The sequence below is a fragment of the Alligator sinensis genome, unplaced genomic scaffold, assembly GCF_000455745.1.
Source record: "Alligator sinensis unplaced genomic scaffold, ASM45574v1 scaffold1605_1, whole genome shotgun sequence".
Classification (NCBI taxonomy): Eukaryota; Metazoa; Chordata; order Crocodylia; family Alligatoridae; genus Alligator; species Alligator sinensis.
Genome location: NW_005843327.1, coordinates 9,804 through 35,214, shown reverse-complemented (window position 1 = coordinate 35,214; position 25,411 = coordinate 9,804). Strand labels below are relative to the sequence as shown.

General features: G+C 44.4%; 1 protein-coding gene across 4 annotated transcripts in view; it reads right to left on the bottom strand.

Annotated features, from left to right (window-relative positions):
• The window catches only part of RPS6KA3 (ribosomal protein S6 kinase A3), a 94,439-nt gene extending 70,691 nt beyond the window's left edge, over window positions 1-23,748 (bottom strand). For 2 of the 4 annotated variants that reach the window (XM_006038363.3, XM_025194862.1), the window contains exon 1: window positions 23,674-23,748. In XM_006038363.3, the coding sequence (XP_006038425.1) occupies window positions 23,674-23,703 (30 nt within the window). In that variant the 5' untranslated portion in view covers window positions 23,704-23,748. Of the gene's footprint in view, window positions 1-22,162; window positions 22,254-23,673 lie in introns of all 4 variants that reach the window. The other 2 variants (XM_025194863.1, XM_006038365.3) reach the window with 2 other exon arrangements.
• Between the last annotated feature and the right edge of the window lie 1,663 nt (window positions 23,749-25,411).

The window sequence follows — 25,411 nt, the reverse complement described above, 5'->3', positions numbered from 1 at the left end:
TCTTAATTGTGGACCTATGCACAACAATTTTTAGAGATTCATGACCTGATTTATCACAATATTTGTACAGGTTTCCCTTGATTTATGCTGTACATGCATTCCTGGAGAACAGAGCATGGGAACAGAGCAGCACTCACCCCAGCCCCAGCCGGGCTGCACTGTGCTCTGCCTGCCCCCCCCACACCTCTGCTCCTGGGCTGCGCCATGCCCTGGTGCAGGCAGCTGGCGTCGGACGCTCCTGTGGCTGCTGCAGCCGGGGCTGGGTTGAGTGGGGCCATGGACCTTTCCCCTCCCCAAACAGACTTACCTGCTTGGGCAGGGGGATCTATACTGATCGCATAAGAGCGAATTCGCATATAAATCGAGCGAAACCTGTACTTGATTATGTTAATTCTAGGATTAGAAATAATTATTTTATAAATGGCTGATCCTATTTTATTATTATATTTGCATTTCTGTTATTTTTGTTTAAAGTTACATTGTTTTTGGGAGCATCGCTTTCAGCCAGAATCCTGAATAAATTGAAATTGAAAACTGAATAAGGGCTTAAAGAATGACACAAACAAAAGAAGAGATGGATACACTGTTTTTTTGTAATAAAACAATGTTTGCATTTTTTACACAAATACAGCATCTGAACACTGCTTGGTTTCAAATCCAACTTTGAGAAGTTTGTGGTCTGTTCTTCAAAAACCTCAGTGTCACTTTTAGGTATTTAAGTCACTAATGTGATCTGATTCCACTTAACACAGCAGCCAAAAAGTCACTAAGATACCTACATTTCTTAGACATCTACCTCAACTTCAGCTTTGCTAGGATTCAATTTTTTTTTTTTGGAAATAGTAACTCTAAGTCCCAAGCTCTTTAGATGGAGAAAAACTACATAAAGGAAGTTGGTGTGATGCTGACCACCTTTTCTCCAGGAGCCTTGGGAACCTGGCCCAAAAAGGCAAAGACCTGGATTTAAGCCCTCCTTACCCTGATGTTTTAACCCAAACCTATTTTCCTGCAAAGTGTCTTAACCACTAGTCTATGATCTAGGGCAGAGAGCATCCTACACATCCCTCAGGTTTGGACCACTGGATAGGAAGTGATGAAAGTCCCTGGGGCCCAAAAGAGTGGAGTTTGACTTGGCAGACCCATGAGGAAAGTATTCGAGATGGAAGAACCCATAAGGTCTAGTTCCTGTTGCATATATATCAAGGGTCTCTTTTCTGGGTAAGCAGTTAAAAATTTAGTCATTTCTCAACTTGAACTATAATAAACTAAATTAGTTCCTTATTAAAAAGCTGGTTTTCCAAACTTCTATTTAGTCTTTACAGGTTTCACCATCTTTTTTGAACTGCCAACACCAGAACTGGCCACATTATTGCAACAATGATCACGCTTCTACTGTATACAAAGGTAATGCCAACTCATCTTCTAACCAATGTTTCTCTGCTTCGACATGGAAGGATCACATCTGGTGTTTCAGTTACTCATTATGAGCTCAATTTCACTTTATCATCTAACATATACCTACAGAGTCCTTTGTTCCTAGATAAAAGGCCTTGAATGTAACTGTATTACAACACATAATGAAACCAGCTTACATGATCCAGATGGCTCTTTACAAGTGAGCAGTCATTTACCACTGTACCAAGCATTTTGATTTTTAAATCTGTTTAGCAGAAGTGAATATTAATAGACTAAGATCTCTCCAGACCCCACCAGAAACTCTTCTACTGGATTCCACTTATTTTGAAATTGCTCTTGAAGTCTGCCAGTTTATGCAGTTTCTATAAAGCTGTATTTACACTTTTATATAGGGCAACTTTTAAGTCCAAATTCCAGGATTGCAATTTAGGAACCCTCATCCTATTTTGGCATATCTAACATCCATTTCTACGCGAACAGAAGCTACAAAACCAGAAGACAAGACGCAGCTCTTTGCTAGCTTTGTTTTCAACAACAAAAAAAGAAAAGAAAAAGCAGATTTATACAAGGTTAGTGTGTTATTTGATGGAAACAGGAAAATAGTGAAAATTACTAAATAATAGAATAAATAATTTGGCAGCCCTGAGACACCACTTATTTTCTACAAGTGTTGATAGGGTAGTGGCAAAAGAAGGAAGCAAGTTCATGATGTACTTAACTTAGGCTCATCCACACATCCATTTAACATAACAATGAGATCTGATTTCCCCCCATCCTAATAATTGTGCCTCCTGCCATTCACATAGTATTATTATGAACGTACTGAAAAGGCAAATGCATGATTTTTGTGGAAACTAAATTTGGATGGAGTCTGGGAAAAAGTGTGAGCTCCACGTTTTTGGTGGGCTTGTGGAAAAAAAACAAAAAACCCCCAAACCCCCTTAACTGGCAAGCATGGAAATCTGGCAGCCTTGGGGCACAGGGGAGGGGCTGAAGGCAGCATGAGGTGTGGTGACAGGGTGTGGGCAGAGCCAGCCTTAGGGGGTGACAGCGCCACAAGGTCCTGATAACTAGCTGGCAGTATCCAGGGGTGCAAGAGCAGGTACAGTGTGTAGCAGCCAGGAAGATGCAGGAGGAACTGTCCCTGCTGCCAGGAACCTCAATGTCTGAGTCCAGTGGGGCATGGAACTGCCAAGCCAGAGGCAGAACCCAAGCACCTGTGGGCTGTGCTCTGCTATAGGTAGGTGGTACATCCTGGCTGCCCCGTCTGTCTGTTAGGGAGGGTGCATGGAAGTACCCTGTGGCAAACGTTCCCTTTGGCTCCCTGCCCCTGCCCCCCCCAAGACTTTTCTGCTTGCAGGTAAGTTCCTCCCCTCCCTTCTTCAGTGAACCAGCCAAAAGCAGGGAGCCCACTGTGGCAGAATGCCATCTCTGTCTCTCCCCAAACTCTGCTATCAGGTGGGGACCAATCTGACAATTTGGTTACCATGGTCACTGCAGAGAGCAAACACCCCTGGCTCCATCGGCTTCAGATAACCCTGACTTGTAACCTGAGCTGGATACATTCTTGAGGAAGGGGAAACCTGCTCCCTCTGGCTACGTGACTGGCCTCACACACCTGGGTGGGCGCTTAAACTCCCTATTGTTCTAAGCAATATCGTCATGACTGGGAGGGGTCTAGAGACCCTGCCAATCTACCCGGCAACCAGCGATGCATTTCAAATTGGTTGGCTGGCAGCCAACAGTTGCTGGCCTTCATTGGATCAGGTAAATAAGGTCATACAGTCTGTATAAGTTAAGGACTGCCCAGGAGGCAGGGCAGCAGCTATGATGAGCACTCTCAGAGAATCTGGACCATCTAAAACTAGACCATCAGTCCATTGTGACAACCTTGTCCAGGGCAGCTCTGGCCAGACATGAGGCATCAGAAGCTCTTGGGAAGGGGGGGGGGTGAGAGCGGTGGGAGGGGGGGGGGGGGGGGGGGGGGGGGGGGGAAGAGTGGTAAAGTGGTGAAGAGTTTCCCCCACTAGGGACTTTATACCCTGCTTCTGATCCCCTGTGCCTAGCAGCTCAGCAGGGAAGATGCCTCAGTAGTGACCTTTAAAGCTCCCTGTGTGCAAAGACCCATGATATGAGGCATGGGCACCTGGGAAGCTCACCAGCTGCCTTTGCCCCATACCACAAAGTGGCACCTGCAGCTGTGCAACAAAGGTCCCAGCACCCCAGCTGACACTTCCACAGGTGCCCTGGGAACTTAAAGCAGTGGTATAGCTGGAGCACCCAGCTGTATGCCTGCTTTTTAAAGGTCCTGGGTGCAGTAAGCCTGACACTGGGGAAATGCTCCCTGATGTTTGGCTTATGGTGCCTCCCATCTCCCCTTTGCATCTGAAGACTAGACAGGGTACCAGATACAAAACCTAATGCTGACCCCAACCTGATGCCACTGCTTGAGAAAGGAATGGCTGTGTCCTAGACCCTGGGGCTGCTCCACGCCAGATATCCATGTTCAGCTGAACACTGGGATTTATCATGGAACAACTGTGACATGCCTACACATTCAAATGAAGGTGCAATAATAAGTGAGCCACAAAGATGTTCAATATAACATATGGAAAAAATCTTTGTGGCTTATCTGCTATATTATCTCCACCATAAATTGGCTTTAATATGTGGCCGGGTTACTATTTAATTAACACCTTAATCGTGCCTCAGATATAATGTATGTCAGGGCCCTTACACAGTCAACTTGCTTTTACAACCTCTTGAGGTTGGTCAAATAAAACAAAATATTCATATACACTGGCAAATTGACCTCCTCTGTCAGTTTACACTATTCCCCATTGTGATCTGGACATACAGCCAGGAAAGCTGGAGAAATCTAGTCAGTCTCACGGTGATGCTCTTGGTGAAGGCAGGACTGGAGTGGCCAGTTCTGTTGTAGCACAGCTCTAATGGGGTAATTTGTCAATTAAAACTTCAGGTCTCTCAAAAGGTGATGCGATGGTACAGTCAGGAAATTTTTTCAATGCTTGTGTATTCTTCATCACTAGATGAAATATAAGTAGGGACCTACTTAACTTACAAAGCTGCCCCCCAATTTCACGGGAAGAATGCAGGCCTAGGCAGCCATTTTGCAGACGGTGCATGGTGGGCCCCCCACACCTCTCACTGGCCGATGGGCCCCAGTGGCCCTGCCCCTCGTTGCTGACTGGCTGCAAGGGCTGTCATGCAGCCCCACTCATCACCACTGATTGAAAAGCATTTTCTTTTTAGTAAAGAGAGTAGAATTACTTCCTCAGATCATTACTTGGGACTGTGGCATTGCTAGAACTTGCCCTTTGCTTTTTCTTTCCTTTTTTTTTTATGACTTCCATTATTAAAAGTTTAATTGTATATTACTTGCTAAGGGTGTATTTCTGTATCCTTTATTAAAAATACAGTATATTAAATAATTATTAATCAGTTAGTAAAAGGCAATGATTTAGAAAGCTGATATTTAACCAAGCACATTTAAAGGGCTTGCCAGTGAAGTTACATAGAAGTTTGGGTACACTACTGTTAAAGACAGTAAGCTTACTGGATCATATTAAGTGATTTTAAAAGGATGACTCAATGTTGGCACAGCTCCTTGACTCATATACATAATTTCCTTTTCCTCCCCTCCCTACATCCGGAAGTCTCCTCAATGCGCTTGCTTTCTGTAAGTTGTTACAAATGTTAGCACTGAAGTTATTTGTCCTATCTACAGAAATACATTCTCTACAAATTATGTAAAAGGAAGCAAGCTTGTGGAGTGCAAGACGATCATTTTCATGTGACTGGACAATTTAAAAAAAAAAAAAAAGAATCAGATTACACAAAATTTAGAGAAAGTGTAGTAGTGGTACTGTTTTATATTTTTAAAATTTCAACCCTTTTCCACAGTTTCCATAATTTAATTAAACAAAAATCTTGCATTTCAGAAGACTTTACAGCTTAAGAACATTTAATAGATTCTTATGACTTCTGAAAACATTGCTAGGTATTATAAATTGTGATATAATATCTAGGTAAAAATCCTTGTCAGTTGACCTCAACATTTAAAATTCTATCCAAAAAAGTAAAAAAAGAAAGAAAAAGATAAACAACAGAAAGTGTTTACACAAATGTTTTAAAAATTCAGTGAGAACAACTGCTTTTGAAGTATGCATTCCCATGCAGTTTTTGAAATGTGAATACTACAGTAATTCAAACTGAAAACAAAATTTACCATCTACAAAGTTACTGACTTAACTGGTATTAAATACCTTGGAATCAAAGAGAACCCCCCCATCCCCCAAAAACCCAACCAACTAGCCAGCACCCCTCCACCCCCCCCTCCCAAAACAGAACATTACAACCCTATAACACTCAAGCTTTAATAAAACACAAATGTTTGAAGTGAGGAAATTTCTTCACAATGTATGATTTAATTTTGTTTCCTTTCATAAAAATGGAAAGCAACTGAACAGCACCAAAATTACTAATTTGTTATAGCAAGCAAGGATCTACTGTTTCGCCTCGGAGAAGATAACGTTCTGTGCTCCCACTTCAAATGGATTTTTTTAAACTTACAAGCACATGGTGAGTACTGGTAATCAAAGCAGCTATTTATATTTTATTTCTCCTTTCTTCTTTATGTGCATCCTGTTGCTTTTTCCCTTGCAGCTCCCAGTTTCATTATAATGCCTTTGATTTGAAGTCTGCAGGGGAGGTGGATTCTTAAGCTGTGATCTACGTGGTCTCCTATTTATATTGAGCCAGCCATCATGATGGCTTGCCCTTATAAGAGTCACTGGCAGGGTAAAAGTCAAAGGCCTTGGCTCAGTAGGCTAAACTCCACTCTTTGAAGTGCTGTAGGCTGGAGGAAATGGTAGTTTGAAGAAGCCTTCCTATCTCACCAGGAATCTGGGTTTTCCGTTTCCCACGGAAACACAGAAAAACACAAACTTTCTCATTTACCAGAAGAAAACGCAGATTTCTCATTTTACTGGAGAAACCTGTGGTTTTTTTGGTTTGGCAAAGAGCTCCCTGCAGGCTGCCAGACTTCCAAGCTGGGGTGAGGAGCGGGAGGAGGGTGGTCAGGCAGGAGGCACCATGTGCATATATATATGCACGTGGGCACCAGGCAGCCTAGAGAACAGCTCCCGCAAGTAAGTTGGTGTGTGGGGAGGGGGGAGGGAATTGAAACCCCCAGAGTGAGGGAGGGAGTTGGGCAGGGCTGGGGCTGCTGCCCAGCCGGGGGTGCATGGGGCTTAGGGCTGCAATGTGTAGCCGAAGGGCCCCAGCAGGGAGCAGGACAGGGCCATGGGTGGCTCATGATGGGGCAAGGGGTGGGGACAGTTCTCTGCTGCTATCCATACTCCTGGGGGCAGGGGGAACTCATGCCCCGCACATCTATGAATGGGGCGGGGGCAGATACAGCCTGCCTGCTACGGGCTCAGGCTCCCCACCCTGCTGCTCTTCCCCAGGGTCTCCACAGCCCAGCAGGTACGACTTGGCGCCAACAGGGAACAGTGGGGCCACACAGGGAAGTTTGTTGTCACTGCAAGCTCTGTGCTGCCCTGGTGAGGCATCCCCCGCACACAGCAGCAATGAAGGACACAACCCCGCACTGCCACCCCCATTGCAGCCATGTGGGCAGGGGGCACATTGTCAGATCAGCACGGAGCTCACAGTGGCAACAAGCTTCCCCGCACAGCCCCACTGCTCCCTGCAGCCAGGTTGCATTCATTGGGCTGTGGAGGTCCCGGGGGAAGGGCAGCAGGATGGGGAGCCCAAGCCCACATCTTCCCCCAGTCCTGTGCACAGGTCTGAGGGGTATGGGTCCCCCTGGCCCTCAGGAGTGCACTGAGTGGTGGGGAGCTACCTTCTACTGTTGATCCACTATGGAGTAACATTGCTATTCACGTTTTTCTCACAGGCTACATTTTTCTGTGTGGATGAAATGCAATATGTTTATATTTTTGTATTAAAAAAAAGAGGGGGCATATGTAAAATATCTACATAATTAAACAAAACTAATACATGCTGATACAGACACAAAAACCTACAAGTATTAAATATGAAAAACAGGAAGTTAATTCTTGGTGCAAGAAGTATTTTGGAAGATCCATCTTCTGCACAAGAGAATCAGTATCAACTGACTCCAGTTAAAGCCAATCGGAGACGGTCACTGCAGAAAAGGCACCTTTGCAAAGGTACGTGCTGATGAATACCAATACAATCTAAAAATCATGCTCCCTTAGACACAGGAAGCAATTCTTCACTATGTTTAAACAAGTCCTGTCCTATTTCTTGTCTAATAGCTAGGAATAGGATGCCTTGTAAATCATACTGCTCAAAATTTTATGCTGGAAGTCTGATTTTTGAACTGCAGTTCTAAGCAGGTTGTTGAAAACCATCAGTTCATTTTTTAGTAATTCAAATTTGGTAAAGTGATTGTCATATTCTTCCACCTGAGCTTCTACACCAGACAAGAACTCTGCATAGTTGGAGCCTACAGACCCTGGCAGGTACACCTCTGGGTGAGCTCATGCTGTGGCTAGGAAAGCTATGAAAAAGGGATTTGTTTCTTATTTATAATACAGAAACATCTAAGAGCCATTATCTAACTGGCCCGCAGGTCACCATTTAGATGACCCTGACTCCTGAGCCCTTTTAAGTACTGTCATTAGAAAAATCATAATTACATGATTTTTTAAACAGATTTTTTTCTTGTGACCAAACAATAAATTATGGCCTCATGAAAAGACTGTGCACGTCAGCATAGGAAAAAAAGTCTCGTAGGGCGGAACTTACATTTCCAAGCGATTTAAATGCAACTCTCAAACTATGTTCTTTGGAAACATTTAAAAAAAAAAAAAAAAAAGAGAATGCTTAATGCTTTTTACTGAAAAGATAAAGGATATGCAACTGTCAGCAAGGTTACCAAAAAAAACACAACCTAGCAATAAAATTTTACTGGAGTGAACACTCAGAATATGATAATGGTGTGGCAAAAAAGGAAAAGAAAAAAGGACAGGAAAAAAGAGAGGCTTACTTCAGTGATATTCTCCAGTTGACAATGCCTGTGAACTAATGCACATGTATATTTGGCATAATTTATTTGACTAAATTAATCTGTGCAACATTTTAAATTTATCAAAATACTTAAATACTACACAGGGATGCTAATGGTAGTACATTTAAAAATATTTTAACATCCTATCAATCCAAAATATGCAAATCCTATCCAAATGTAAAATTTATCTAATAGCTTTCTGCTCTCTCAATATTAGCATATGTACACATTTTAAATTAGCTGCATTGTTTTATATGCCTTTCAATTTTACTTGAACATTTCAGTTACAGAATTAAAACTCAGATTTCCACCTTACCCCAATATTTGGTCTAATTTAATTTTCTGTTTACTGATCTATAAAAACACACCATTTTGAGTAAGCTATTACCCTAAACTAATTTTTCAAACTCAAGAGCTTTTGTCAACTAACTAGTGAAAAAGGTAGCAATATGAACATTCGTTTCAGCTAAGAAAAAAGCATTTTGCTACTGAACATATTTGTATGTGATACTGCATACGTATTATAAAAAAAAAAAATCTTGTGTAAGTATTAGGGGAGAGCATCCATCTGTCCAATAATTTTCTTACAAAAATATATTTAAGTAGCCCTTTTAAACTGTGTAAAAAAAGGTATCCAAATTATATAATTTTTGTTGCTTAAGAGTTGGACTTCAGTTATCTTTTAAGACGGGTTGTTTTATTTATTTATTTATTTTTAATCTGTTATGTGTATCATTACCTATAAACACAAAAGTGAACTGTTCCTAATAAACTGTCAACTAACAATTCAAGTATTTGTAAGCTTCAATTTTTCAGTTCATCTAGAAGCTTATAAAAACATATAGTTACACTAGAAAAACTATCCATAAAATAACACTAATCACAAGCACAGATTTTAGTGTTGAACAGGAACTAAAACCTTCTCAAAGTCTTTAAATTTAACAGGACATCTACATTTTTAAAAATATGAATATTTAGGGAAAATTAAAATATGACAAGTTTTGATTAAAAGTATAGTTCACAAAACATGAAAAGATTATGATTGCTCCAAAAATCGTTTAAGCCAAAACATAAGAAACAATGCTTACCCGAATACAGCGAATACGTAAAGCCAGAAACTTAAACATGGCTAGGAGGCCATGGTATTTAATTTTTCTGACCAAGCAATCATAAGTCTGACAGGGAAGACCGAGCCCTAGAGCTCTTGCTGCTACCAGCTGTTCCGGCAATTAGACAGTTTCCTGTCAGGCAAGTCAGAGACTGCAAAAAAGAGGCCTGTTTTTTTTTTCCCTGTGGTAAAACAAGGAAAAACTGGAAAGCAATAGTGCTCACGTAGTTGATACTACAGACGATCAGCACAGGAAACCTAAGCAGATTGTTTGATAACATCCGCAACAGAGTGCTTGTAACTTACTCCCTGCTCCCAGGAAGAGTGGACAAGTCAGAAGTCAAGTTACTAAGCAACATATCCGCTGTTATGGAAAACAATAATTTATTTCATTTGATATTTGTACTTTCTGATTTTTAGTCTAAACCAGGAATAGGCAACCCCTGGCATGCATGTCAGTATGACATGCAAAGGCATTTTGCTCAGCACTCATGCCTCAGGGAAAGGGTTGGGCCTGTGCTGCGAACAGAGATCAGGCCCCTCTCTGCTCCCTCGCCACCCACCCCTGGCACACCGACATCTTACAAGTCGAGGCTGTGGGTATTTTTGGCATTCTGCTAAAAAATATTGCCGACCCCTAGTCTAAACAGATATTAGGAATATCTTAAAGATGGTCAAGCAGAACATGCTGGAACACCATGTGCTTATGTATATGAATATAAGCATTCAAAGTATCCGAGAGAACTCTACAACTTCCGTTGTCCCAGTGAAACACACACTGGTGGAGCACTGTACAAGTGTTATAGGGCCTGGCTGGGTGCTCTGTAAACAGCCTGCACCAGGGGGTCCCCGTGCACTCATCCAACATGGTTTCCAGGCTCCCCCATCTGCCTGGAGATAGCTGACCAAGGGCACAGGTCATGGCCGTCTGACTTGCTGCCTCAGGAGACCATGCTCCCTTCCCCATAATACCCGCTTCCTTATATCTGCTGTCTTTTCAAACCGGTCAACTTCCCCACCAGATGCCCAAAATGAATTCCTATCCTTCTAGCACCAGCTCACAGACCCAGTTCCGGCACAAGTCAGGTGAGCATGGGACTGGATTCAGGTCTGAGGGTGAAGGGGGAGGTTGGAGGCTCCAGGAATAGAGCAGGGTGGGGTCTGTGACAGTGATACTCAACCCATGGGGCCTTATCTAGAACACAAGGCTGGGGCCACAGGCTGGACTAGCCCTGTACCAGTCATCTGGCCTGCTGACTTCGGTCATCTGGTCAGCATACTTTTGCCCTGCACCTGGGACTTCCAAATAACAGCAGCCAGCACCCCAAGGAGAACAGCACTGACCAGCACCCCAGGCAGATGTCATAGGATTCATAGATCTTCGGGTCAGAAGGGACCTCAACAGATCATCGAATCCGACCCCCTACATAGGCAGGAAAGAGTGCTGGGTCTAGATGACCCCAGCAAGATGCCCATCTAACTTCCTCTTGAAGACCCCCAGGGTAGGGGAGAGCACCACCTCCCTTGGGAGCCCGTTCCAGACTTTGGCCACTCTAACTGTGAAGAAGTTCTTCCTAATGTCCAGTCTAAATCTGCTCTCTGCTAGCTTATGGCCATTATTTCTTGTAACCCCCAGGGGCGCCTTGGTGAGTAAAGCCTCACCAATTCCCTTCTGTGCCCCCATGATGAACTAATAGGCAGCCACAAGGTCGCCTCTCAACCTTCTCTTGCGGAGGCTGAAGAGGTCCAGGTGCCCTAGTCTCTCCTCATAGGGCTTGGGCCTGCAAGCCCTTAACCATATGTGTGGCCCTTCTCTGGACCCTCTCCAGGTTATCCACATCCCTCTTGAAGTGCGGCGCCCAAAATTGCACGCAGTACTCCAACTGCGGTCTGACCAGTGCCCGATAGAGGGGAAGTATCACAGAACCTCCTTGGTTCTGTTCGTCATGCATCTGCTGATGCACGATGAAGTGCCATTAGCTTTTCTGATGACTTCGTCACACTGACGACTCATGTTCATCTTGGAGTCGACTAAGACTCCAAGATCCCTTTTCGCTTCTGTGCCTCCAAGCAGGTCATTTCCTAGGCAGTAGGCATGCTGGACATGTCCTGCCTAACCTATCCTACTAGGCAGTAGGTATGCTAGGACATGTCCTGCCTAACCAAGCTTAGTGGGCCCTGGCCGCAGTGGCACAGCTCCTGAGCATGGTGCTGCTGGAGTGGCCCAAGCCCTGACTCTCGCTGGAACACTGGCTGCCACCACTGGAAGCCCTGGCTCTGGTCACTGTGGTGGGATTTGCCCACAGTGCTGCTCGTACTGCCAATGCCTAGATATAGGCTGCTGCCATGGCAACTCAGGGTGCTGCTCAGGTTGGCAGTGTCCAGCTCCCACCAGGATATGGCTGTCTCTGTGGGAAGCCCCACCACCACAGCTCCAACCCCAACTTTGGCAGCAGTGGAGGAGCTGATGGAACTGCCCGCACCCCAGCAAAAGCCAAAGGTCTGGCTGCCACCGTGGGAGGCTCTGCTACAGAGAAAACTGAAGCTCTGGCCAGTGTCAAAGCCTCAACACCTCACTCAGAACCCTGGCTCTGGCTACAAGTTTCTGCCTGCAGTGCTGCTCTGGCTGCAGTGGTTCAGTCTCTCAAGCGCACACACACTATCCCTGAAAAAGGGTGGAGGGGAAGCTGGAGGCCACTCTACTAGAAACCATTCCTACCACACTGAAGGTGGCACAAGTTTCTATCAGAGATGCTACTTTTAGTCTGGTAGAAACTGCAGCTCCATCAGTAGAAATGGAACATGTGTATGCACCTATTTGTTGGTAGGGGATGGGATGACAAAAGTGACAACCAGATGTGCCGAGCACATGGCTCTCTCTGACACTGTGGTCTAAATAAAAACTTCAGATTCATGTAATGGACCCTGTAAACTGCTTGCACATGGGAAGGTTCTTTGAACCAATATCCAATGAATCAGATGATAGGGACCTAACTAGACTAAGGATGAGGCTGAATATATTTATTATTTAGATCCAAACGATTATCTTACACACAAACACAATGCCCTTTAAAAATAGTGTACTGTGCTGTTTTTAAGCAATGTAATCAGTTTTGAATGCTTTAAAACCTTTAAACTTCATTGAAGGTTTCACTCTAATTTTACCCAATTTATTCTTTGGCATAAAGATTTTTAAATTTCATTTTAACATATCTAGAACTGAAAGTATTACTGATCTGATGTTTGAGTACAAGCGTAACTATCCAACTCTATTCAATGATTCATATTTAGCACTGTTCTTAATAAAAGCAATAGATGAAACAGTGCACTCATGAAGCGCTACTGAACTATGTTTACATGATGCTGCATTTCCTCGAAAGAATGAAAACCCCCAAACTTCAACTGAAAGCACGCATTAAATATTCAACAACGGAAAATGCAAAAATAATTTGCTATAAGCAGATAACATTTCTGTCATTCTTCCCGGACAAAATAATTAAAAATCCAAACCTTACTCATACTCACAGTGCTAAAACATTTGTTTCAATCATTAGTCACCTCCTAATCTGTATGCAATATTATAATCTCTTTGGTCTTCTGATTCCTGTGTTGTTCTTTCCTATGCAAGACAACTGATAAAATTCTTTCAAATATAGCCAGAGCACAATGCTTTCCTCTTCAAAACCCTCCTACCTCACTAAGCCAACAGACACAACTTGGGTAAGATCTCCCTCTGTGTACACAGGCTTAATGAACTCACTGTTTGTTCCCATGACTACTTTGCCACTAGAGTATATCACTTTCTTTTCTCCATCCCATTGGGAGATCCATCTCCAGGTAAGCACTAAGAGGCCTGATAGACATCAGGACAGGGGGGTACCAAGGGCACCCATCAGGGGGCTTAAATGTCTCTACACTAATGTTGGGAGCATGGGGAACAAGAAGGAGGAACTTGCACTCCTGTTTGCAAGCAACAACTTTGACCTGATTGGACTAAATGAAATGTGGTGGGACCCTACTTATGATTAGGCAGTAGGCATTTAGGGTTACAGGTTGTACAGATAGAATAGAGTGGGGAAAAAAAAGTGGGAGGTGTTGCTCTCCATGTTAAGGAATGATATACATCCTCTATAATCAAGATGGGATCAGAGGAGGGCCAAACCGAGGTACTGTGGGTCAGGATACAAGGGGGCCAGGGGGAAAGGGACTTGGTAGTGGGGGGTGGGAGTCTACTACAGACCACCACACCAGGAGGATGAGCTAGACCTAGATCTTACAAGTTGAGGTTGTGGTTATTTTTGGCATTCTGCTAAAAAAATATTGCTGACCCCTGATCTAAAAAGATACTGGGAATATCTTAAAGACAGTCAAGCAGAACATGCTGGAAACACCATGTGCTTATGTATATGAATACAAGCATTCAAAGTATCCGAGAGAACTTTACAACTTCTGTTGTCCCAGTGAAACACACACTGGTAGAGCACTGCACAATTCTCCAGACAGCTCTCAGAGGCTGTAGGGTTAAGAGATATGGTTGTCATGGGTGACCTAAACTACCCTAACATCTGCCGGGAGAAGCAGTCAGCCAAGTCTAACCGCTCACGTAGGTTCTTAACCTGCATTCACTATCCAGCGAAGGGTGGGTAAACTAATCAGCACGGCTGAAGTGCTAGACTTCAGAAAGGCTAGAGTTAGTGCGCTCAGGAGATTAGTCAGTGAGGTGTTAAAGCTCAAGAGCATTGGCAAAATGGGGGTCCAGGCAGGGTGGTTGTTCCTCAAGGGAGCAATCCCCTACAGGCACAGGAGATAATCCCTTTGTGCATAAAAGGGGGCAAAGGGGCCAAGAAGCCCTCTTGGCTGAATAGAGAAGTCCAGGAAACCCCAAGGGCAAAGAAAGAGGTATACAGGCTGTGGAAATGGGGGGTGGCTATCAAGGAGGAGTATACCGTCCTTGGCTTGCACTTGCAGGGAATCAGTTAGGAAGGCCAAAGCAGAATTACAATTTAGGCTGGTGACAAAAATTAAGGACAACAAAAAGTCCTTCAGGTATATAGGCAGCAAAAGGAAGATGCAGGGTAGCATAGGACCCCTACAGGACAAACTAGGGCAAATAGTGACAGAGAGGGGGGGACAAAGCTGAGCTCTTCAATCAGTTCTTTGCATCTGTATTCCTAGACACAGACCAAGACAAATCTCCCAACTGGATCATATGTAGACACAGGAGGGACACCAACCCACCAACTGTTAGCGCAGACTTAGTGAAGGGGCACTTAGAGGGGCTGGATGTGTTCAAATCAGCAGGCCCGGATGAACTTCATCCAAGGGTGCTGAAGGAACTGGCCAGTGTCATAGCAAAGCCGCTGGCATGGCTGTTCGAGCACTCATGCTGCTCCGATCAGGTCCCAGAGGACTGGAAAAGGGCCATTGTGGTCCCTATTTTCAAGAAGGGGGGGAGGGAGGAACCAGGAAACTATAGGTCAATTAGTCTCACCTCTATCCTTGGGAAAACTGGAAAAAATCATTAAGGATTCAATCTGCGGGAGCCCAGCAAGGGAAATAATGCTGAAAGGAAATCAGCACAGATTCACTGCAGGTAGATCCTGCCTAACCTTGTTTCTTTTTATGACCAGGTCACAAAATGCTTAGATGCAGGTAGACGTCATCTACCTAGACTTCAAGAAGGCCTTCGATATGGTATCTCATTCTGTTCTTGTACATAAACTGATAGGTTGTGATCTAGATGATTACATGGTCAGGTGGGTGGCAAATTGGCTTAGGAGTTGCACCCAGAGAGTGCAGGTGGATGGGTTGATATCAACCTGGAAAGATGAGGGCAGTGGAGTCCCACAAGGCTCAGGCCTTGGACTGGTGTTTTTCAATGTCTTCGTCAGTGACTTGGATGAGGGCGTGGAGAGCACCCTGTCCAACTCCGCAGATGATATCAAATTATGGGACAAAGTTAACACACCAGAGGGTAGGGAACAGATCCAGGCGGATCTGGACAGGTTGGAAAAGAGTGGGCCGAATGAAATAGGATGCAGTTCAAAAAAGACCAGTACAAAGTGCTGCACTTGGGCAAAAAGAACCACCACCACTGTTACAGGCTGGAGGATGACCTTCTCAGCAGCAGAAAGGGATCTTGGAGTCATAACTGATTCCAAGATGAACATGAGTCGTCAATGTGACAAAGTGATCAACAAGGATAACTGCACTTTATCATGCAGTAGCAGATGCAAGGTGAACAGGTCCAGGGAGGGGATGCTTCCCCCTATGCGGCACTGGTCAGGCCACAGTTGGAGTACTGTGCCCAGTTTTGGGTGCCACACTTCTTCAGAGGAGGGCCACTCATATGGTCAGAGGCCTGCAGCCAAGGCCGTACGAGGAGAGACTGAGGGACCTAGATCTCTTCAGCCTCTGTAGACCTCTAAACTTTGATGCCCACAATTCTAAGCTTTTTGACTCAATGAGCTGCATTTCAAAATATTCAAAACACCCATCCACTGAAATACAGACAAATTCCAAGTCGCTTTTGCTGAAGTTTTCTGGTTTAATTAGAAAAGAAAACATTGGATCAGATCGCTGGACATCTTGAAATTTGTCAGAAAATTCTGATTCCAGTTCTTGCATGTACATTCCAATCTCATCGACACTGACAGTGCAACATGTCGATAGCTCTTTTATATGTTGAAGTAGCGGAAAGTTGAAGTTTGAATATCCCGAGAAAAAGCTGCTAGTTTTGTAAGAAACGCCGTCCAGATTTCATAAAGATCCAGAACCGTTTGCCAAGCACCCTGGAGATGGAGGTTGAGTTCGTTTAGGTGAACAGTGATGTTGGTTAGGGAACATGAGCTCACACAGCCATTTGTCATCATCCAGTTGGGGGAAGCTTTGTCCTTTTTCCAACAAAAAGGCTTTGATTGCATCAAAACCTTACCACAACTTAGCCACAAGATGTTGCTGTGAAGTGGAATGTCGCTATAAGCACCGTTCATCTCTTCTAACAGTGCTTGAAGCTGTTTGTTAGTCAAAGCAGATCTAACAACAAGAAATTCACAATTCGCACCGCTGTATTCATCACATTACTAAACTCTGAATTAGAAACTTTAGCGCACAGATTTTCTTGATGGATGATACAGTGAAATTTGACGGTCGGGTGGCTGAAATGATCTTCAGGTAACTTTATAAACCCCTTCTGTTTTCTGACCGTGGCAGGAACACCATCTGTTGTCACACAAAATATTTTTCTGATGTCGATGCCTTTTTCTTCAAAATGGTTTACAAAAGTTTCCACGATATCTTTCCCCTTTGTTGTACCACGCAGGGGTTTTAGGCAACAAAGTTCCTCTCAGATTTCATCAGAAGCACAGTATCTTGCAACAACTGCCAAACGTGGAACGTCATTTATATCCAGGCTCTCGTGAAGAGCGATGCTAAACACCGCTGTGTCTTTTAATGCAGTTGTCTGCTTTTCGTTTATGTTTTCTGCCATTTCACTTGCATGTCTTTCAACTGTTCTGGCAGAGACGGGCTGTTCTTTTATTCTAGATAGGATCATGTCTTTATTTGGCAAGTCACTGAACAAAACCTCCGAACTGCTGAGGAAAGCTTCTTTTATATATTCCCCGTCTGTAAATGGCTTTCTGTTTTTTGCAATGCACTGTGCAATTTTGTAACTTCCTTCTGTGGCTTGATTTTTACTTACACTTAAGTGTTTAAAAACATCGATTTGCTTCTTGCATCCTGCTACTGCCTTTCTGATCGATTCAATTGTGTCTGCTTCGTCAAGGAAGTTTCACTCGTGCTTCGTTTGAAAATGTTGTTGAACACTTGACGCGAGACAAACAACACTTGCACAACAAAGCACAAACAGCGCGGTCCTTCTTTTGAATATATACAAATTCGTCTGTCCGAGAAGGCTGAAACGAACGTACATCTAAATTTGCATTCTTAGGAGCTGACATTTTGTCAAACGTACCCTTCAACTTCAAGGGAAAAAAAAATCATGACAGACAGTGGCGCTGGACACCTCCTGGACTGGGACCATCGGTGGTGCCAGGCTGGGATCAGGAAGGAATGGTTTCTCACAGTTTCATAGTTCTGACCCATAGTAGGGTCAGAAGGGACCTGAGCAGATCATCAAGTCTGACTGCCTGCCATGGGCAGGAAAGAATGCTGGGGTCAAACAGCTCTGGCAAGATGATTATCTAGCCTCCTTTTGAAGACCTCCAGGGTAGGAGCGAGCACCACTTCCCTTGGAAGTTGGTTCCAGATCCTAGCCACCCTGACTGTAAAGTAGTGCCTCCTGATATCTAGCCTGAATCTACTCTCCGTCAACTTATGGCCATTATTCCTCATTACTCCTAGTAGTGTTCGGGGGAACAGGGACTCTCCCATAGCCCGCTGGTCCCCCTTGGTCAATTTGCAGATGGCCACAAGATCCCCTCTCAGCCTCCTCTTTGGAGGCTGAACAGGTTCAGGTCCCGTAGCCTCCGCTCATAGGGTCTGCCTTGCTGCCCCCTGATCATGTGGGTGGCCCTCCTCTGGACCCTCTTGAAGTTGTCCGCAACCCTCCTGAAGTGCGGTGGCCAGAACTGGATGCAGTACTCCAACTGCGGCCTGACCAGTGTTGCATAGAGGGGAAGGATCACCTACTTGGACCTGCTCGTGGTGCATCTGTGGATGCATGACAAGGTGCTGTCAGCCTTCCTGACCATGTCTCCACACTGGCAGCCCATGTTCATTTAGGAATCAATAATGACACCAAGATCCTTTTCTGCCTCTGTGCTGGTCAGAATGGTAGGGACTGCTAGAGTATTTGCCTTCTTTTATAGCAGGGGACTTGGCCCTCTTCCTTGAAGCTTTCTGTGTTTTAATAATCCTTGTAGTGGCAGGACAGTGGGAGCTCCCATCCCCTGGCATGGGGCTGGGGCCCGAACCAGGCTGGGGACAGCGACAGCACCGGGATGGGCCTGGGGCCTGAGGAGGGCTGAGGCTGGTGGCGGTGGCAGGATGGGCCTGGGGCCGGTGGCAGTACCAGGATGGGGCTGGGGTCGGTGATAGCACCCAGCTGGGGCTGAGGCTGTCGGTAGTGCCAGGATGAGGCTCAGGCCCGTGCAGGGCTGAGGCTGGCAGCAGCACCCAGCTGGAGCTGGGGTCGGTGGTGCTGCTGGGATGGGGCCAGCAGCAGACCCAGATGGGGCTGAAGTCATCAGCAGCACCAGGATGGGGCTGGGGCCAGGGCCCACACAGGCCTGAGGCCAGCGGTGGTGTCCAACTGCAGCTGAGGGTATTGGCAGTGCTGGGATGGGGATGGGGGAGGTGGTGGTGCCAGGCTGGGGCCTGAGCAGGGCTAGGGCCGGTGGTGGCACCCAGCTGTGGTTAGGGCCATCAGCAGCGCCAGGGGGCCGAGGCCTGTGCAGGGCTGCGGCCAGCGGCAGTGCTGGGCTCTTCCTGGGCTGGGGCCAGCAGCGTGCACCTAGATCTGCATGCGGGATCTATGCACGGCTCTTCCCGCCCCTTGGCGCAGGAGGCAGTCTGCGTGCCAATCAAAATCATATCAAAGAAGTCGAAGATGGCACTCGTGCCATAGGTTGCTCACCCCTGCATTAGACACATGCAACCATGATGGACCCTGCTACTCAGGAAAATCTTCAGGCATACAAGGGATGAGCGAGCACATGAACACAGAGAAAATACTGTGCTTTAAGCACCTCATCAAACTAGAGCTTATTACGTAGATTATTACTAGATCTCTTTCCCACACCCTCATTTTTTGTGCATGTGAACAGACATGGGGAAATATCAATAGAAGCTTGTGCCATGAAAACTGAAATCTCTATAGCATGAGGGAGTCATTTTTTAAAATGCTCTTCAGTTAACTGGAAACACAAATAGAGTGTAAACTAAATTTTAAGAGTAACAAAGTCACAATCATGGTGTTAATGTAATCCAAGTCTGAAAAGAACCCTCTCCTCAACAGTTGAAAGGAAGAACTGCAGAATATGCAAATAAGCTAGTCCTCACAATGAAATATAGTTACACGATCTAAGCAAGCCAAACAATTAGATGTCATAGGTCTTCAATCTGATGATTTTTAACTTTCAGTTACCATTCACTTTTTATGTGGTACATAAAGTGGCTGCATTTTACCATAGTATCAGAGACCTAAATAATTTCAGATTAACTAAAAGATGTGCAGCATGCTGCACATCATAAGTATATACTTTACTATACTATACCACACCATACATTTTATAAAGTAACATATAGTATCACAATAAGTAGAGGTGCACTGATATATCGGTCCAATATCAGGTTGGCACTGATACAAAGAAAATTGATTGTATCAGAAATCGGCCTGATGGGACTGATAAATGTGTGTGCATGTGTGCAGCCACACCACAGCATGCAGGCAGCGAGGAGCACAGCCTCGCAGCTTAGAGAGCTGCATGCAGCTGGTAAGTCTGTTGTGGCAGAAGGGGAAGAGGGAGGGAAGAGGGGTAGATCAAGGCAACTGCGGTGAGGGAGGAGTAGGGCAGAGGCATGGGTGGGGTGGAGCCACGGTTCATCCAGGGGTGGCTCCTGCCCGGTTCCCCCGGGGGGTGCCCCCTGCCACTGTGCACCCCAGAAGGGCATGGGGACATGTGTCCCTGGATCGGGGGGGGGAGCGGGGGCTGTGCTGCAGCTGCAGGCTGGGGTCAGGACTGTACTGGGCTCTTCCCAGCACAAGGGGGGAGGGGGGCTGGGATGGGCCTATGCTCAGGGTGGGCAGTACCCCCCCCGGCTGGACAGTGCCTGCCCCAGCCCCTCTCCCTGCCTCACTGCAGGGACCTTGATATGCACCACCCCCCATGCCCCTTCCCTCCCCTCCCACCACAATAGACTTACCAGCTACACGAAGCTGTATCAGAAATCAAACAGGTATCAGCCAATATGCCTCCTTAAAAATTGGCTATTGGTATCGGTCCCCAAAATCTCTATCAGTGCACCCCTAACAGTAAGTGTAAGGGGAGACATTCACAGGAGTTCCATGTTAGAAGACACCCATGAAACAAAATACGTTTGCTGCAGCATTTGCTTTCATACCTGTTATTAGAAGTTACACATACTTACCTCGAGAATTATTCTAAATTGGCCAGAAAACACTGGACATTTAATCACGAAGCACAACTCTAAGGACTAATTTTTCTTTTTCTCCAGTGAACAAGAAATTAATTTAAAGTAATGGATACCATCATTTTTTCAATAAGGGAAAAGTCTAAAAGATTACCATGATCCATCCTGATTGAAGGCAGGCAGTTATCACCTTTAACTATATTTGCCTTTCAATCTTACCACCTCGTGAGCAAAACAGAGTCAGATACATACACTCTATTCAATGAAAATCAGAGTATTTTTATGTATTCCTTAAGTACATATACTTATTTTTCTACCTCACTAAAAAAGGCCATACAGGTATTTTACGTCATGCATAAGGTTTTACCTTGTTATTTACATGCCAGATTTGTTCAGGGCCACTTATGATACATGACCAGGGGTCAGCAACATTTTCTGGTGGTGGGCCGTACTGACCCATTCAGGTTGAAGGTAAGTCCAGAGTACTGGACCACTTGCCTCTGCTGCCCAGCTGTGGTATGGTATGGGTAAAGTGCCTGGCTATGGCTCAGTGCAGCACACATGCAAAGCCCCTCACCTCCAATCATTACTCAAGTCCCCACTCTGCAGGCCAGATCCAGTGAATCTGGCCTATGGGCCATAAATTGTCAACCCCTGCACTAGGCCATATTTTAACTGAATGACCATTTATCTGATGGTTTATATTTTGCACATGTGCCATATCTGCTAATTAATTGTCATATGCGTGTAGTATAGCATATGAGTTTTATTGCAAGGAGACTACCAAGGTGGCTACATTATGATTTCAAATTCTCCTAAATTTGACCTGAATCCACAAAGATGTAGGTGATACTCTTTGACTCTCCAGACAGAAACAGTAACTCAGCTGTGAATATCCATTTCCTTAGATAAAAAATAGCAAGTTAAAAATGTTACTATTTCATTGCTGATAGTTTCTCTTACAAGCTGATCACAGGCAATACCTACTGGGCAAGGTGACCATATGTCCTGGACTAGGCTCAGGACAATCCTGTATTTTGGAGGCTCAACATCCCAGCCACTGGAGAAAATTGAAGTAAAAATCCCGGATTGGCAGAAACCTGCCCCCACGTGCAGCTCCCGAGTCGGAAGCCATGAAGGTTCCTGCCAACCTGAGACTTTTGTTTCAATTTTCTCCAGGGAGTCCAGCCAATGGGCTGCTCCCTGGACCAGACCCCGCTGGGCTGCAAGTAACGTCACTTGCACACTGGATCCAGGGTTAGAAGAAGGGTACACATGGGAAGCTGCAGGGTCAGGGGGGGGTGCATGTTTATGTATGTGCACGCCCCCCCTCCCCAGTGCTCATCCTATCCCAGATGTCCCTCAAGTAGGATGACCATAATATTATTGGGAGATGCCACACCTCCCAAATAACAAAAAGTATAAAATTAGGGTCTCAATACCTTTCGGCTGAACTAATCATCCTGCTACCTATGAGAAATTACACCTTCTGGATCAGTTTCCCCACATGTCATTATATTGCAAATATAAATGCTGCAATAAAAATGGAAAAAAAAAATGAAAGAGTGACAAAAGTAAACCGAACATCAAAATTACCATAAGAAATGCTTTTAATGCGCTGTTCAATTTTTACATCAAGTCACTCAGTTTTTCAGGTACCTGAAGTTGTGGCTGAATTAGTCTTAACAGTGCAAAAGAACTCAAAGCTTTAAATCTAAAGATTGGAAAAAAATTAAAAGCAGATGGCAGCATTGTTTAAACTAACTGATGGCTCTTTGTTCAATTCTAGAAATCATGTTACCATCTCAAAAGCTGAAGTCCCACCCTCAGAAAAAAAGTAATGAGAAAAAAAAAAAAAAATCAATTGTACTTTAAGATCCAACCAAAAATCTCCTATCAAAATAGAGAATTTTAAGAAGCGGTATATTTGTATTTTAATTTTATGCCATCAAATATAGTTTCAGTTAGCAGAAGCTTTCCTGAAAGAAGCTATTTGAAGGTGACTGAATCAAGTACAGTAAAAAGTTCTGAATCTGGTAGTTGTGTAGTCATCAACTCTTGCAAGAGAAATTTGATAATGCAAGAGTTCCTTAGACAAATGTTCTAAGACAATGGGACAAAAATAATCAATAACTGCAAACTGAAGCTAGATAAAAAGGCAGATAAGACAAATTAACAGTGAGGGTTAACTACCCACTGGAATTGCTTATGAAGGGTTGGCTATGCTTAGTTCACCATCACCGTAAGTGTATAAAAATCAAGGTCAGATTATTTTCCTAAGAATGTGTCCTAGGTCAAACAGGAATTAATTCAGGAAAATTCTATGGCTTGTGTTAACCTGGAAAATCAGAATAGCTAACAGCAGTCCTTTTAGCCTTGTGACCTATACATCTTGTTCCTTGTCTATTGACACGATATGTTGCTGTGGTGTCACCTGTCAGCACCTGAACTGCTGATCCCTGAAGGAAAGGCAGGAAAGCCTTAGCTGACTCCGAAGTGGCCCAGTCCTGCCTGAGGGAGGCATGGCCAGGCCCTAAACTAGCTGGAGGAGTGGGGAGGGGAAAGGCATGGCCCAGCTTAACCTGGGCTGGGGGTACAGGTCAGCTGGGGTGGCCCAGCCGAGATCCAGAAGCAGGTATGAGTTTCCCAGACAATTTCTACACTATACACCTTTGTTCTCCACAGAAAACCCTGCACACTAATCAAAAAAATAAAAACATTAAACTGTACACTAACAAAGCTGTATCTAACAAACAAAGGATACTGTACTGAATCAGTTAGTTAGCGAGGAAGAAATTTTTCATATACATAGGAACTTGGACATAATATAGATCTAGTTGACACAAGGTTTACAATAGAGAAGTTACAGAGAAGAGGGCCCCTAATTCTAGTGACCAGAAACCATGCCCCAAAGCTAAGCTATTTATACTTATATATGCTATATTTTACTTACAGTTTGAAGATTGATATCTTCTTCTCCCATGGGTTCATCAACAATTTGCTGTCCATTCTGTAACAAACGTAGCAAAGACACAGCAAGTTACTACAACTGCTGAATTCAGTTAAAGCAGAGAGAAATAGATGTATCAAATACTCTGGCATACCCCGCTATCACTTTGACATCAGAGCTCTAGTCTATGAAACCTATTTCTTGGTTCAAATACAGTGATCTATGAGGTAAGCATGTTGCTGACACTAGAGAGCAACACCCAAGCACTTCCATATAGTACAACAGAACCAATATATATATTTTTTATTAACACATTGATTTTCCAAGCCTAACTGCCATTCATCAAGTCATCATCACTGAAGATCTTACAAAGTAGAATTACATGCTGAATTTTAGATCATAATTTTAAACAAGCCACAAACAGGAACAGAAAAAACAAAAATCTTCAGGAACAAAAGGTCATAACACTGAACTGATACAACCATTTCACATTTCCCAAGAGCAAATGCAAGCAGTGCATATTTCTATATTCAGCAGGTACTTCATGGGTCACTGGTAAACTGCTCAAGCTCTTTGCTTTACAACTTGGATTGGACAACTCATGTCCTTGGATTATAAAGATGAAAATATCTGCTTGCCTGTGCCTTCAAACTTGGAATTCATCATGCAGGGTAAAATCCAGAACATATTCAAGCAGGAAATGCTGTTTTAAAATTAGCTTTTTTTTTTTTTTGGGGGGGGGGGGGGGGGGGGGGGGTTAGGGGGGGAAGGTTGTTTTTTGAAGTTGAGGCATCTCAGATGCATTTTTCTTCAAGGATTTAGAGGCATTTTATTTACAGCCACAAAAATAAAAAGATTTAGTAAGTTAGAGGAAAAGCATTCTCCACTCTCTCCCACACAGTAAGTACTGCAGAGTATGCAATATGGTTATCTCAAGTTTTCTACCAGCTGGTAAAGCCTGACTGAAACAAAGTATCATTTCACAATACTTTTAAAGCAAACAGTAGTCACTTAAGTGCTCCATTTATACTGGAGGCAAAAATTGAAAAATCCACATGCTTACTTAGTAACAGGGAGTGAGCAGCTTTCCCTTAAGAGTGCTTGAGACTAAAGCCTTCAATTTCTGCGATCTTTAAATTGCATCTTTAAAAGGAAGTTCCTAGTCCTCAGGAGTGTGAGGGTAATCTAAACAATAACTGAACAGACACCGACTGATGCAATACTGTACTGAACCAGTAAATAGGCAGCATCTTTGCTAAGCAGCAACAGAACAAGATTAAAGACTGTTCTGGTTTGTTTCACCCTTGTTCGCAATGCTGTAGACATCAAAACCATTTGGAGGAATGTTATGTGATACTGTTAGGGAAAACCCTGAGCAGGTACTGTAATTAATCTAATGTAGGAGCATGACCCCTTACTTGCCCCTCCTTCCTCTCCTACCCAAGGTAAGCGAAGACTAGAGTAGTGGCCCCTGTATATCCTTACAGCAGCCTAGATGCTTCTGAAGGAATTGGGGAGACTTCTTTTCTATTAGAAAAGGTTCCAAGAGGAGGAACATGCTTTTAGACTGGGCTTAGAGCAGGGGTAGGTAAAATATGGCCCGCAGGCCAGATCTAGCCTGTGAGCCCATTCTATCCCTCCCCTGCCCGGCCCCACCCCCACAGCCAGAAACCCAACCGGGGGCTTCTGGCCTGGGACCACGTGGCTGCACCGTGTCCGAAACTCAGGTAAGGGGGGGGGG